Source organism: Crinia signifera, chromosome 5 (assembly GCF_055691185.1).
Source record: "Crinia signifera chromosome 5, ASM5569118v1, whole genome shotgun sequence".
Lineage (NCBI taxonomy): Eukaryota > Metazoa > Chordata > Amphibia > Anura > Myobatrachidae > Crinia > Crinia signifera.
The window spans coordinates 131,712,687-131,726,274 of NC_139221.1; the positions used below are offsets into that span (position 1 = coordinate 131,712,687).

General features: G+C 42.1%; 1 protein-coding gene across 4 annotated transcripts in view; it reads right to left on the minus strand.

Annotated features, from left to right (window-relative positions):
- RELCH (RAB11 binding and LisH domain, coiled-coil and HEAT repeat containing) overlaps nt 1–13,588 on the minus strand; it is a 159,533-nt gene that overhangs the window by 67,785 nt on the left and 78,160 nt on the right. For all 4 annotated transcript variants that reach the window (XM_083188056.1, XM_083188059.1, XM_083188057.1 and 1 more), the window contains 6 exons: nt 12,267–12,379; nt 10,695–10,785; nt 6,731–6,802; nt 5,714–5,854; nt 5,401–5,565; nt 4,055–4,202 (listed from right to left, as the gene is read on the minus strand). In XM_083188056.1, the coding sequence (XP_083044182.1) occupies nt 4,055–4,202; nt 5,401–5,565; nt 5,714–5,854; nt 6,731–6,802; nt 10,695–10,785; nt 12,267–12,379 (730 nt within the window). The remainder of the gene's footprint in view (nt 1–4,054; nt 4,203–5,400; nt 5,566–5,713; nt 5,855–6,730; nt 6,803–10,694; nt 10,786–12,266; nt 12,380–13,588) is intronic.

Genomic DNA, 13,588 nt, shown 5'->3' on the forward strand with positions numbered 1-13,588 from the left:
TATGGTCGTCATTGAGATCCTACCTGCAGCAGGTAGGATCTCAATAACGACCGACCGACCCGCGGGACCGCGCATCGGATCGGTATCGGTCCACACCAGGACAGAAAAGGGCCCAATCAGCACACAATCTACATCCAATTGGTCGGAATTGGATCTAGATTGAGGGGATCGGGCCCTAGTCATCCTGGTGTATACCAAGCATAAAAGAAAAGTGCCAGGAAAGTCACAGTTTAATAGAAAAAAATGGGCTTGTGTGTTGCGCAATCAATTAGCTGCTGGCACAGGGCTTGTCAGGCCCTAATTGGTACCCGAGAAAAAGAAAGAAATGTGTGCCAACGCTTGCTGTTTCAGTAATTACACGGTTCTCCTTAAAAATATATTTAATTAAAGTATAAAACACATACATACATACATACATTTAATATGAAAATAAAAATAAATATGAAAATACAAATGAGTGCTGGTGAATCATTTATCGCTCGAGAATATTCTCATAAATTATAAAGTCCCGTACTGGGGGAAATTGTGAGCTGACTGTATATTACCATCCAATCTGTCTGGTAAGATTTTGTGTCCAGAGTCTGTGACATCAACGGTTCTGTGGTGCCTTATGTTTTCAAAGGCTCAAGGTTCCCTTGTAACGACTTCTCCTCCTCAGCTGACTCCATCCCCAAAAGTGACCTGGTTCAACACCCTACAGACGCCCCTTTGTCTCATTGGATGAAAAATCTTTTGGGTTTCGCTTTATCCCTAAAAATCCACACAGAGGAGGAGAAGTCGTTACAAGGGAACCTTGAGCCTTTGAAAACATAAGGCACCACAGAACCGTTGATGTCACAGACTCTGGACACAAAATCTTACCAGACGGATTGGATGGTAATATACAGTCAGCTCACAATTTCCCCCAGTACGGGACTTTATAATTTATGAGAATATTCTCGAGCGATAAATGATTCACCAGCACTCATTTGTATTTTCATATTTATTTTTATTTTCATATTAAATGTATGTATGTATGTATGTATGTGTTTTATACTTTAATTAAATATATTTTTAAGGAGAACCGTGTAATTACTGAAACAGCAAGCGCTGGCACACATTTCTTTCTTTTTCTAAAGTCACAGTTTAATTGCCTTCGTATGCTAAGGGTTTTATTTATACCCCTTTCACACTGCACTTTTAAAACGGTATATTGCCATTTTTTTTCCACTGTAAAACGTTTAAGGCTGCAGTGTGAAGGTGCCAGAGTTGATTTACCGGTTAAAGTTAACTGGTATTTCAACACGTTTAAAAAGCAGAGTCCTACACGTTTCAAAGCCATTTTTTAGGCAGTGTGAATGGCTCTATTTCTATGGCTTGAAACGTGTCCCTTGGGGGTTAAACAGGTTGAATGTGTGAATGGTATTAAATGCTTTTTAAAACGGTTTTCACCTGCAATGTGAAAGGTCTTAAGGTTCAGGTTTTAAAGTCCCATTTAAGAATACAGGGTCAATACCCGTTTCTGCAATGTGAAAGCGTACAACATATTCCCTCAATTTTTTTTTTTTTAATAAAGGTGCCCTTGAAAAGTGGTCTGATTGGGCACAACAAGGCCAGATAAGTATAAAATAAAAAACAGCTGGAATGATACTTTGCTTGGGTTAACTACAGTTGTCAGGGCAAGCTGGCACTCAAATATCCCCAAGTGCCATCATACCTGGAACCATTGTTCACCAAAGACAAATGGCATTTTATCTGCTAATAGCAAATCTTGTGGGCCCGAATACCTGGGAAAGAGCCCCATTCTGTACAGATCCTCTGCCTTATTCCAGCAGTCCAGGCTGGCAATGTCCCTTGCTGGTTACTCTAGTCACAGAAGGAACCCCACAAAGTTCTCCATCCTGATTTTAGAGTAATCCAAACTGCACAGTCCCCATGTTATTTTTTTCCATTATTATTATTTTGCTTTCTCTCAGGCAGAAGTAGGCATACCGTAGCTGCCTACTACTGGGACATCACAAAACCATTCAGCTGGCCAGAAAGCTGGCTTCTCTGCTGAAAGATTGGCTCAGTGTGGGAAGCACAGTTTAATTGGATACACAAATGGATAGTTGGCTAGTTAGATAAGTTAGCATATGGCTACCTTAGTGTAAAAAAAAAAAATGTAAAGTAAAAAAAGGACATTTTACAGACATTCCAAAGAGAAAAGAAACGTATGATAAAGACATTTAATGGATAAAGACACTAAATACCCGCTATGCCATAGACTTGAATGGGAGCTGTTGCGTGCATGCTCCTGGCTCCTGTTCACTTCAATGGAACTCGGGTCTGATGCAAACACGCATGCCTCTTTGCTTTTGCATTGCGATCCCGCAACAGCACGATGATATAGTAAGGCTGTAGCAGGACACATCTGTGTCTGTATGTTGGCTGTCTAAAACCTTCTTTGCTAGTAGAACAAATGTTAAAGACTTGGTCAACTTTCTCCCAAATGCCATGCTTCAGTGAAATGGTGGAGGTGGGGGGTCGTAGAGAACAGGCTACAGTACAATTTTAAAATACCAGAAATAAAGTTGGCAGAGTTTTGGGAAAGTATGTGATTCAAAAGGTGTCCGCTTCCTTGCATGTGTGCGAAGCCCTTCAAGGGGACCAGAATCTGTAGCTTGAAAACTTGTTTAATTTGTAATATTATACAGTAAAGCCCTGTACACAGAGGCAATATTAGCCGGATTTGCTGGCTACATGGTCGCTGAGCGACCATATCGCCCATGTCTTGGAGTGTGTACAGGGCGCTATCACTAGGTGTGTGCTCATGCAACCTGCCTTGTATTGGTCACAGGAGCATGCTCCTTCAATTAGACTAGACATTGCTGGTCACTGGTGCACAGATGTACTGCGCGCCAGCGACTTCTAGTCAAAATGAAGTAATCAGCACCTCCCCCCCCCGGACCAGAATAGACAAATTGAATGGGAGCTGTTGCTTGAATTTTATTCTGAGACAAAATGGCTAGTCGCTGATGACATGGAGTACACTGTGACATGGTCGCTGAGCTACATTAAGCTAGAATCACTTAGCGAGCAAATCGCACTGTGTGTACACACTATAAGGTGTTGGCTGTCATTTAAGAAGTATCTCATAGCAAGAATGTGTCTGATCTTGAAGCTACAAAATACAAACAATAAGTAACACAGGGCATACATGGCCAGATAAAATGTCCTTCAGACAGATAGACTCTTTATGTGACAAGCTAAAACAATTGTGGGAGCTATTTCACAGTGTATGGCCATGACATCTGTCCCTCTCTACGAAGGAATGAGGGAAATGTTGGGTCAGTGCACACACATATTGGTTGATTTCAGCAAATCATACAGACTGTTAATGGTTGGTTGTGGCAATACACCGGACCAGACAGATAATTGTATAGAGCATGGGTCCTCAAACTGCGGCCCTCCAGATGTTGTGAACTACAAATCCCAGCATGCCTTGCCACAGTTTTGCTATAAGGGAGTGTTAAAACTGTGGCAAGGCATGCTGGGATTTGTAATTTCACAACATCTGGAGGGCTGCAGTTTGAGGACCCATGGTATAGAGTATGCCCAGAATAAGAGAATATAAACTAAGAGCAATGTATATGATGCTTGAACATCATACAAGAGCTATATTCAGATAGGAACAACCTGGAAAGAAATATTGGATATTTTACAACAATGATATATAACAAAAAAATTAAAATTACATTAAATGGAGAAGACTATAAAAAAAAGGAAAATCAGTTGTAAAGGAAGTTACACAGTGTCACATGGTGGGACAGATGAGTCAGAGGCAGGAAAATCACACAGCCAGCACATCTATTTTAAGGATTACTAGACTGTAGTAGTTGGAAACATCAGATCAAGCTGTGTGTGAGCACAAACCACCACTGCTTTAAAACCACTACAGTATGGAATGGAATTTGAGAGAGAAAAAAAAGTATATTGGTTTGATTGCCAACACTTGCAGAAAACAATCCAAAGCTCTTTCAAGGAGGTTCACAAGTACATTCTTTTGTGTGAATAAAAATGTGGCCTAACATACCTTCTATCTGCAAAATGTCTCCCTGAAGTTTGGCTTTATTTGTAAAGGTTGCATTCTGCAAAACGGTGGCAAACAGTGAAGGGATAAGGGACTGCAAGGCAGAGAGATACATGTGCAGTTTGTGTTCATCCAGCCCGTGTTCTCCTTCCTTTGTTTCAGGGAAAGCAAAACAAAACCATAATTCAATAATATACAATGATAATATAAATACACCTATGGGAGTATGGCACTAAAAATGGACTTCCTGAAAGCTAAGTCATAACATTGTTGTATAATAGTTGAAACATCTTTTAGAGTACTATTGTACTACTACTGTATGTTGCAATGGAGGCTACCAGGCAAAAGACTGTATGCCTCCAAGTGATAAAATGCAGGTTCATAAATGTAGCAAATTACAGAGCACTTATGTACTTACAGATAACAGGATGACTATAACACAATGTCAGGATGACTGGTTAGTATAAATGATACATATTCATCAAGAATTACACCGAGTAACTTCCAGGTAGATTCAGTTGTTATATTTCTATACAGATATGGGTCCCACGTTACACGCCACAGTGTATAAAACGGGAGTGCCAAAACAGATCAAGTGCAGGAGAACATAGATTTCAATATTTATACAACTAAATCAAAATTATACAGTAGCTGATGGGACAGACATAGAAATGTTAGATGATATACAGATCCATAAATTATGTCATAGAGAAACCTGCATTTGATTTATTTGAGGTGTTTTGTCTTACATCTAGAGCTAGAAAGGAAGTAGCTAGCTAGAGAGTAAGTGCATCTGCACAGAGGGATATGCAAAAAGTTTTATATTAAAGTTCCTTTTGAGTGCCTACTTTTATATATATTATATGCCTTTTATAATTGAGATATATATATATCTCTATACACTGCCATCTGTAGGCAGCAAGTGAAACTACATCTACTAGCTGTCAAAGCATTTGCTTAGAGATATATATATATATATATGCATGTATTCTCTCTCTCTATATATCTATATAGAGGGGGGGGGGGGAGAGAGTGTACTGTATTTTTATAATACGGACCTGGCACAAGACCATTATAACTAACATTGGAGTGCCGCCCTGCTACCCATATCCTATACACACACACACAGCATATCTATACATTTTCATTATATGTGGTAAAGGAGATGAGCAATGCCATCAGAACAAGCTTTACTGTAAAACATATTGTACAAGTGCAAGACCTTGTTTTTATTTTTTAATTGCACTCCCTTCACAGATAAATCTAGTGAGTAGGTTAGAAATCTTTTCCACTGATATGTATGATGAAACGCATTTTAGGTGGCAACATGAAAGGATAGATAAACTTACCCTGAGGAGCTTTTCAATTTTATGGAGAAGTGTGGGGATAAGGTGAGACTGGAGATTTCCTAATTCCATTGTCCAAGCAGCATAGGCTGGTAAAAACACCTGATGAGTGGCACTCACTACTCTCTCTGAAGGGTCACCTAAGGCCGTCAGTAGTAGTTCAAAACCCTGTAAGAAATTCATGCTTACAAATTTTAAACAATATCACCTTCGTGTGTGTTCTGTGATAGACAAGTCATTATTTGATGTTAGCATATTTTGAGGTTCTCGCTTATTGGAAAGAATTAATGCTTAGCAAGAATGAAGTAGACCTTACCTGTTGATATTTGTCTGGATCATCAATGTACCCCATAATTATGCCAAGACTTTTAATGACAGCTTCCCGCACCATGTCGGCTTTGTCCTCCATTAACATTTGTTGTAACATAGACAGCACAAGAGAGCTCCTTATCTCTTTCTGCAAGCAGACAAGACACATCAATAACCTTGTTTTCACTGCCCAAAAGAGAAGCTGCTTAAAGCTGCACAAAAGAAACAGCCGCAAATGAACACTGATAAAGTCTTAAAAAAATGAATAAGTACATGTTTGGCATCTCTATAAATGCAAAATTGTAGTAAGTGTAATAAGTGCATGGAATCACTTTGTGCACTTTTAATTTGGGCTTATTTTTCTGTTGTACAACTTTCAACCATCACTTTTACAATAACACAAACTAATTAAAATTTTAGAGGGCAACAAAAGCACACATATGATATTGAGTTTTGGGACATTTCCTCTAAATCAGCGGTTCACAATATGGGGTACTCATACCCAAGGGAGTAACGCTGCAAACCAGTTGGAGATACTTGAAAATTATATTGGTAATGGCAAAAGAAGAAGTCTCTCGATGGTGGAAGAAATCTCCTCTTGCCATGGAGATGAACCGTTGCATCACTTTCAGTTCCCTCTGCAGCGTCAACAGCATCTCCTCTTGCTTTTGCCTGACCAGCAATCCACTGGGAGCTACCAGTGCTATCCTCAGACATCAGTGATTATCTGCCCAATATTGATAGGTGTTGAGGAAACAGCGGCATTAATCCAACAGGGGTTAGCGGGAACCCCAGATACAGTACACAGCCAGCGACCAGATGCAGAGGAACCAGATTCATGACTGCACACCACTCCTTAATATAAGGAAACACATAAGGATACGCATACTGATAAATTCCACTCTTAAGCACTGTGGATATTTAAAATTGAGAGGAGGGGGTACTCCTATATATAATTCTCAAATCAAGGGGTACGGGGAAAAAAAAAGGTTGGGAACCGCTGCTCTAAATGCATTAGACTTACAGGGAGGTAAGGTGCTAGATCTCCGCATGACTCTGCCACAAGCAGTCTTCTTTCTGGGTACTTGTGATTGATCTAAAAGACAAAGTAGCAACTCTATGTTAATGATGTTTGTTAGCAACATTCGATTTGAAATGAAATTGTAAGAATATTTTTGAGATCTGCAAATACGCTATTAGCCATTTTCTGAAAGAAAGTTTTAGCTTGAGAGAGATTAAGAAAACATTTTTAAAAGGCATATAAAGAAAGATACAAGTAATAAGATGCAAATTGTGATATGGGAATGCTTAATAGTACATTATGGGGATATGTAACATCTTTGCCCTTCATCTACAAATCAAATATTTACCACTAATCTTATATAGGCATATTCTAGATGTATTTATTTCGCATTTTAAAAAGGTCAATTCAATTACTGAATATGTCATTGCAGCAGAGTTAGAAAGTACAAACAAATTGCCCTGTTTACCCCAAAATCACTTACATTTTGAGGATACCAAAAGTGTGGATTAGAGGCAGATTAAATGTAGGCATCATCCTTTCACTTAAGTATTTAATATATTACAAAATTCTCAAATATTACAAAACTATCACTTGATGGAAGTATTCGATTTGATTTTCTGTTAATCACAGAAAAAGGAAATTTCAAATGAATTCTGTACATTGCACAATATTATTTCTGAATCGGATAGTAGTTCATATTTATTTAAAAAAAAAACCGCAGGCTTATAAATTGCAGGTTCGACATGTGCATATTATACTGGGGTTCAATGATCAATAGTAGCAATAACAGGAATTTGCAACTCAACGATAATTCCATTTCCACGATTCCACAGGGGCACTGCCGTTTTCTTACATTGGGGATACAGAGAGAGAGGAGGAGTCAGCACAAATTCTTGCGGTGTGGCAAGCTCTTCCCCTTCTATCCTCCTTCCAGACCTCAGTCTTAGAAAACTGCCCGAGGGGAGAAAAGAGATCAGAAAATAGTAGAAGACCGTAAGAGCAGCGATGGGGAGGCATGCAGTGTCCGCTGTGGAATCAGGGAAATGGAATTATAGGTGGTTAGCAAATTCTTGTTTTATCCTTCATCCACCAGTTGACACTATAGTCGCCTTACATTGGGGACGTCCCAAAGCTACCCACAGGGGTGGAAGATGCCGAGCATGCTGTAACACCGCCCAGCCAAACAAGGAAGTAGAGGCTGCAAATTGTGTCAACCTGCAGAAATGTAGAAAGGTGTGCGAACCAGACCAAGTGTCCTAAATTAATGGACCTTGTTGTAATAGGTTCTCCCTTAGAGGAAGAAGCCATGGGTCATCTGCCGGAAGAAAATGCAGTTCTGAGTACCACACCCCACGTGGCCGGTCCGAAACCACTAGGATGACTGAAGCGGACTCTTTTTTTATCCGTTTGAGTAGCCATGGAATGAGTTAAAAGGGCAGAATCAGATATATTACACTGTAATTCCAAGGAATTGAGAGGGTATCCAGTGCCTCCGCAGGCGGATGCATCATACAAGAGAAGTATTTCGGAAGTTTTGGATGGCATCAAATCGAACTGGGTAACCCCCCATCACTAAGTTAGTTGTCTAAAGATGTAAGGGTGAAGCCCCCACTCTTCTGGGAGAAGATCCTCATGGCTGAGGTAATCTGCCTCCTAATTTTTCACACAAGGAATTAAGAATACAGACAGTCCTGTCACATAACGCTCTGCCAAGAGTAAGGTCGGATGACCTCTTGCAGTGCTCCATGACTGCAAGTCCCTCCTTGACAATTGATATATGCCATGGCAGTGGCATTGTGTGACTGAATTCTGATGGCACGTCCTCGCAGGAGATGGTCCACCTGCCCCAGGGGCAGCTGTATGGCCCAAGCTTATGGATGTTGATTAAGAGCTTGGTCTCCTCTTGACCAGCGACTATGTAACTGTCGACCCAAGACAACAGCACATCAGCCCCAAAGGCTGGCATTCGTCATCAATAACATCAAGTCCCATATTTAAAACATTTGACCCGCTAATAGGTTTGTGGACTTTAGAAAGCAGTGGAGCGTGAGATAGGTCTGCACTTCCACCTTCACCAACCAGTGCATACTGGGCCAGGAGATCTACCTGGAGTGGAATCAGCCATATGGGAGAGCTTTGAAGGAAGCCACAGTCTTCCCAAGGAAGCAAATGCAAAGGTGTACTCATACCCTTTGAGGCTGCAATACCTGCCAAACCAAGTCCAAAAGGAGTCTAGAATCAATTCCAGGAACTGCAGTATCTGGGACAGCACTAGCTGGGACTTTTGGAAGTTAATTATCCAGCCATGCTGAAAAAGAAAAATGATATGCCTAAAGGACATCTTATAGTAGCTTGCCCCATGAAGATGCTTTGAGAAGGAGATCGACTGGAGAAGGCCGCCGAGAAGGGGGCGTGGCCGAGAGTTGAAGACAGAAATAGATGAGCTCCGGCCGGGAGCTCACTTATTTCCGGCTTTTCTCGGCAGAACGAGCCCGACAGCTTGTGATGTCGGGCTCGTTCTGCGGAGAAACCCTGTTCAATGCTGTCGGGGAAGACAGCATTGAATAGGGCCCCGCAGCCATCTCCCCCGTCGGGAGATGGCTGCGGGAGCACGACAAGGAATGAATACCCCCATGTGTCGGAGAGGCCGGGCCCAGGACAGCTGTACCCACAACACCCCTCTGATGGTGGCCCTGGTAGGTTGTATAATTGCCACTTCTTTAATCCTCAGTAAGTAATCGGCTTGGAACTAACCGTGTCAAGCAATTCAAGGTGATCTAGGCATGTATGCTTTTTTGGATGATTTTGAAAAGCCATGGCATATTTTAAGTACATACAGTATCAGCTGCAGAATGGGGGTCGGTGACACGCGGTGAGACGAATAGCCCCCCTGTGTGCTTCTAATACATTTCTGTGCCCAACAAAAGGGCATTACTTCACAGGGGATGGGCCCCAATTACCTCACTACAGAGGTGTAGTACAGGGCTGTTACAGGTGTGTAAAAGGGCTGGCTCCTGTTACTACAAAGGAGTCTGCATTTTGGTGTCACCCCCTTGTAATGTCATAACAAGCCATATGATTTGCTGACTGTGCTTCTCCAAGACAAAGTCTAAATGCTAACTCTGAGGCATTTATGACATCATATTCACCAGTATGTGAGATTACCGGTATAGGACTTTAAATGGCATTGTAATCTGCCCCTGGGCTACATCTCTGTGTGAAACTCCAATAAACAGTGTTGCATCAACTTGCCTACTGTGTCCCTAGACAAACATGAGGTGTGACCAAATGTATATCACAATTAAGGAATAACACTGTAAATTTAGTTAAAATTTACACCTTAAAATTCCTGTGATGTAGAACAAAGGTTTTCTGCTTACTAACTAATTTGCCACTAAATGTGGGTGTTAGATTGTAACCTGACCTATTTTGACAAAAATATAATTTTAATATGCATTTTACAGCTTAAAGATGGGTGAATAAAAGAAAAAAGGTAAAAAATAAAATAAGGTCACTAAATGCTTACCATATACTTTTTGCATATTGTGGGTGTTATCTTTTCAGAACTTCAGTATTAGCTGCATATTGTATGCAAATTGTTGGCAATAGTTTCTGCATAACTTCCTATGCCTGTTAATTTATGAATGTCAGAACAACTTCCTAGGCTTTGTTTAAAAGCTTGGGCCAGTGCCATAATTGTACTTTTAACAAAGTTTTACTTTTTCCATATATGCTAAAAAATATATGCTGTTTAATTTTTCAAGGTTATTAGTACTTAAACAGAAACCTTGGCATTTCTTAAGAACGGGCACAATATTTATTGTGTCATCAGAAAATCACACAAAATATATATATGATGAAATTCGGAAGAAAAGAGACATATACAGTTCTTGATATAGGAGACACATTCCTCCAACTATACTGTATATCATGTGATATAACAGGTGACATTTTGGGTACTGACTTGTTCCCAACACTGAGGTAAAAGCTCTGCTTCAACTCGAGTTGGTCCAACATGGCGAGCGAAAGCGACGCATCCAGTTAAAATCATCTGCCTAATAAAAAGAGAAACATGTAGACAAAGCATTTAAATTAAGCACATCAAAAAGAATTTCACACACACACACACACTTCTAAATTTAGCATCTTTTTCACATGTAACTACAACCAAAAACACGTTTAACAAGTGCAGTGTGAAAGGGGTATTAGAGTCTTTTGGTTACATCGTTCCCCCACTCGTTCGCATGGGGGAGCGATGTTTTGAGTCTGCTCTTGCGCATTTATGTGCATGTGCAGACGCTGGGTGCGAGCAGTCACGCTGGGTATTCCCATCCTAATGCGTGATGCAGGTGTGGCGGGTGGGCAGCTGATGTCAGTAGATGCAGCAGCCCACCCTTTTCCTGTACAGGGAGCATGCATATTTAAGACACCAAAGAGTGTCTAAAGGCCCATATACACTATGCGATTGGGCATGATTTCTCTCAGCCAATTAGCGATTGGCTGAGAGAGGTCTCAGCCAATCAATGGCTTCCCATTCATCTGTATAGTCTTTTTTTTTTTCAAGTGCCCTGCTCCTCCCACCGCTGCCGACACCAGGGTCTTCTCCTGCCCCACGCCGGGCGCCCTGCTCCCGCTGGCACTGTGAGTCAGAGGGCAACCGCTTCCTCACCTGCCGAGCTCCCTACGCCACCTCCCCCTGTTCCCTCCGCCCGGCTTTCTATTACCCGGCATCCCCCGCCAGCTGCCGTCCGCCACATAGCTTCCTCCCCTGCCCAGCTCTCCACAACAGCTCCCCCGCCCAGCCAGTCTCAAGGCTCCCTCCTCCTGCAGCTCCCCCCGGGACTGCATATGATAAATCCATGCGATTTAACATATGCAAAACTTGGCACATCAAGTGCCTAATCATGTGTCCTCCTCCTGTGGAGCTGCAGGGAAAATCAGGTCCGACTTGTCCCTAGATATGCATGCACCTTCCAAATCATTCGATGGTCACGGACTATCGAATGATTTGGCCCATGCACCCAAGGCTGCGAATGTATGTTTATACTAATCATCCTTTCTCATCCGTGCATTTGGGCAACCAAGTGGCAGCATAAGATGACCATATCTAGTATAGACTGCTCCTGCTCACCAACACACAAAATATAGAACTAAAGTTAATCAGGTAAACATGGCTATTTCACATGAGCAAACACTTCAGGAGATCATCACGAATCACTTATATGCTTAGCACCGTAGTTCTCAAACTTTCTTGATCAGGGTGCCCTAGAGTATCAGCAATATTTTTTAAAAGCACCCCTAAGATGAAAGTTTTTTTAATCGATCATTTAGCGTCAGTTACGCAGTTTGAATTGGCAGCGACTATAACTGGTTTTATCGATCGCTAACCATAAACCGTTTTATTTGGTCCTGGAGCATCAACCTAAAAGGCATCCGTACAAGAGCCTTTTGGCACCTCATGGGTCCAAGTCACACTGTTTGGGAACCCGTGGCTCAGCATTCATTTCAATGTAAGACAAGCCCAGAAAACACATACCTTTGCTCATCATCTGGTCGCTTGATCAAATTGAACAGTATGTGCAGAAGCTGGTCTCTTTCTTTAGGCTCTGGGTGGAGGCAGGCAGTACACAGTATAAGTGGTATCAGTTCCTATACATCAGGGAAAATAGATGATCATAGAAAGGAAATCAAAGAGAAAATACAGAAACTGCAGCAAGATGCAGAAGCATAACTTTAGCATACCTCCCAACCATCCTGATTTTTGCAGGACAGTCACAAAAAAGTGGTGTTAGAGCAGCGGGTAATAGATGCTGTGTTCATATGCTGCCACACCCCATACAGTGTCGAAAGCCACACACCGTTTTGTGAGTCACACCCTATCTCTTAAGCGCGCTGCAAACTGTATTGGAGCATTACATGTATTGGGTTCCAAGTGAAACACCTATGGTGGTCTGAGGTACTAATGTTGTCCAACTGCTAAAAGGACAAATATGTGACGCTACGGTCATAGATAAATAGGGATTAAAAGGTGTTTGAGATCATAATTTCTCAATTAACAATGTTATTGAACAGGCCCCAAAGTGTGGGAGAGTAATGCAGGGTACACACCACGACGACCCGCTCACGATGCACATCGTGAGCGGGTCGTCAGTGTCTCGTCCGACCCGCTCACGGTGACGTGGGAGGGGGGGTGGGGGGCACGACCCGCTCAGGATGTGCACCGTGAGCGGGTCTGATCCGATGGCGACCCGCACCCGGCTGTATGGTCGTCATTCAGATCCTACCTGCAGCAGGTAGGATCTCAATAACGACCGACCGGCGGGACCGCGCATCGGATCGGTATCGGTCCACACCAGGACAGAAAAGGGCCCAATCACCACACAATCTACATCCAATTGGTCGGAATTGGATCTAGATTGAGGGGATCGGGCCCTAGTCGTCCTGGTGTGTACCCAGCATTAGATATATAACCTAAAAGTGGACATTCCTGTTGTTGATTTGTAAAGCACCACAGTGTTCTGCAGGGGATATGGTCAAAGGTCAACCATCTTTAGTTTGACATGCATTTTGTTGACCACTGAACGTCGACCGGGTTGGAAGGTCGACAATGGCAAGGTTGACAGTCAAAAGGTCGACATGAGTTTTTAACTTTTTTTTTTGAGCCGACGTGTCAACAGGCGGTATTTCATGCCTTACCATCCACTATGACATGGCGGGAGAATAAAATAGTGTGTGAAGCATATCGAGGCACCGTGCTCGAAGCATGGTGAGCCATGCGAGGGGACGCGGTACACTTAGACGGTGTTCATGTCGAAATTCGGGACAAAAACGTGAAAAAGTCATGTCAAACTTTTGCAT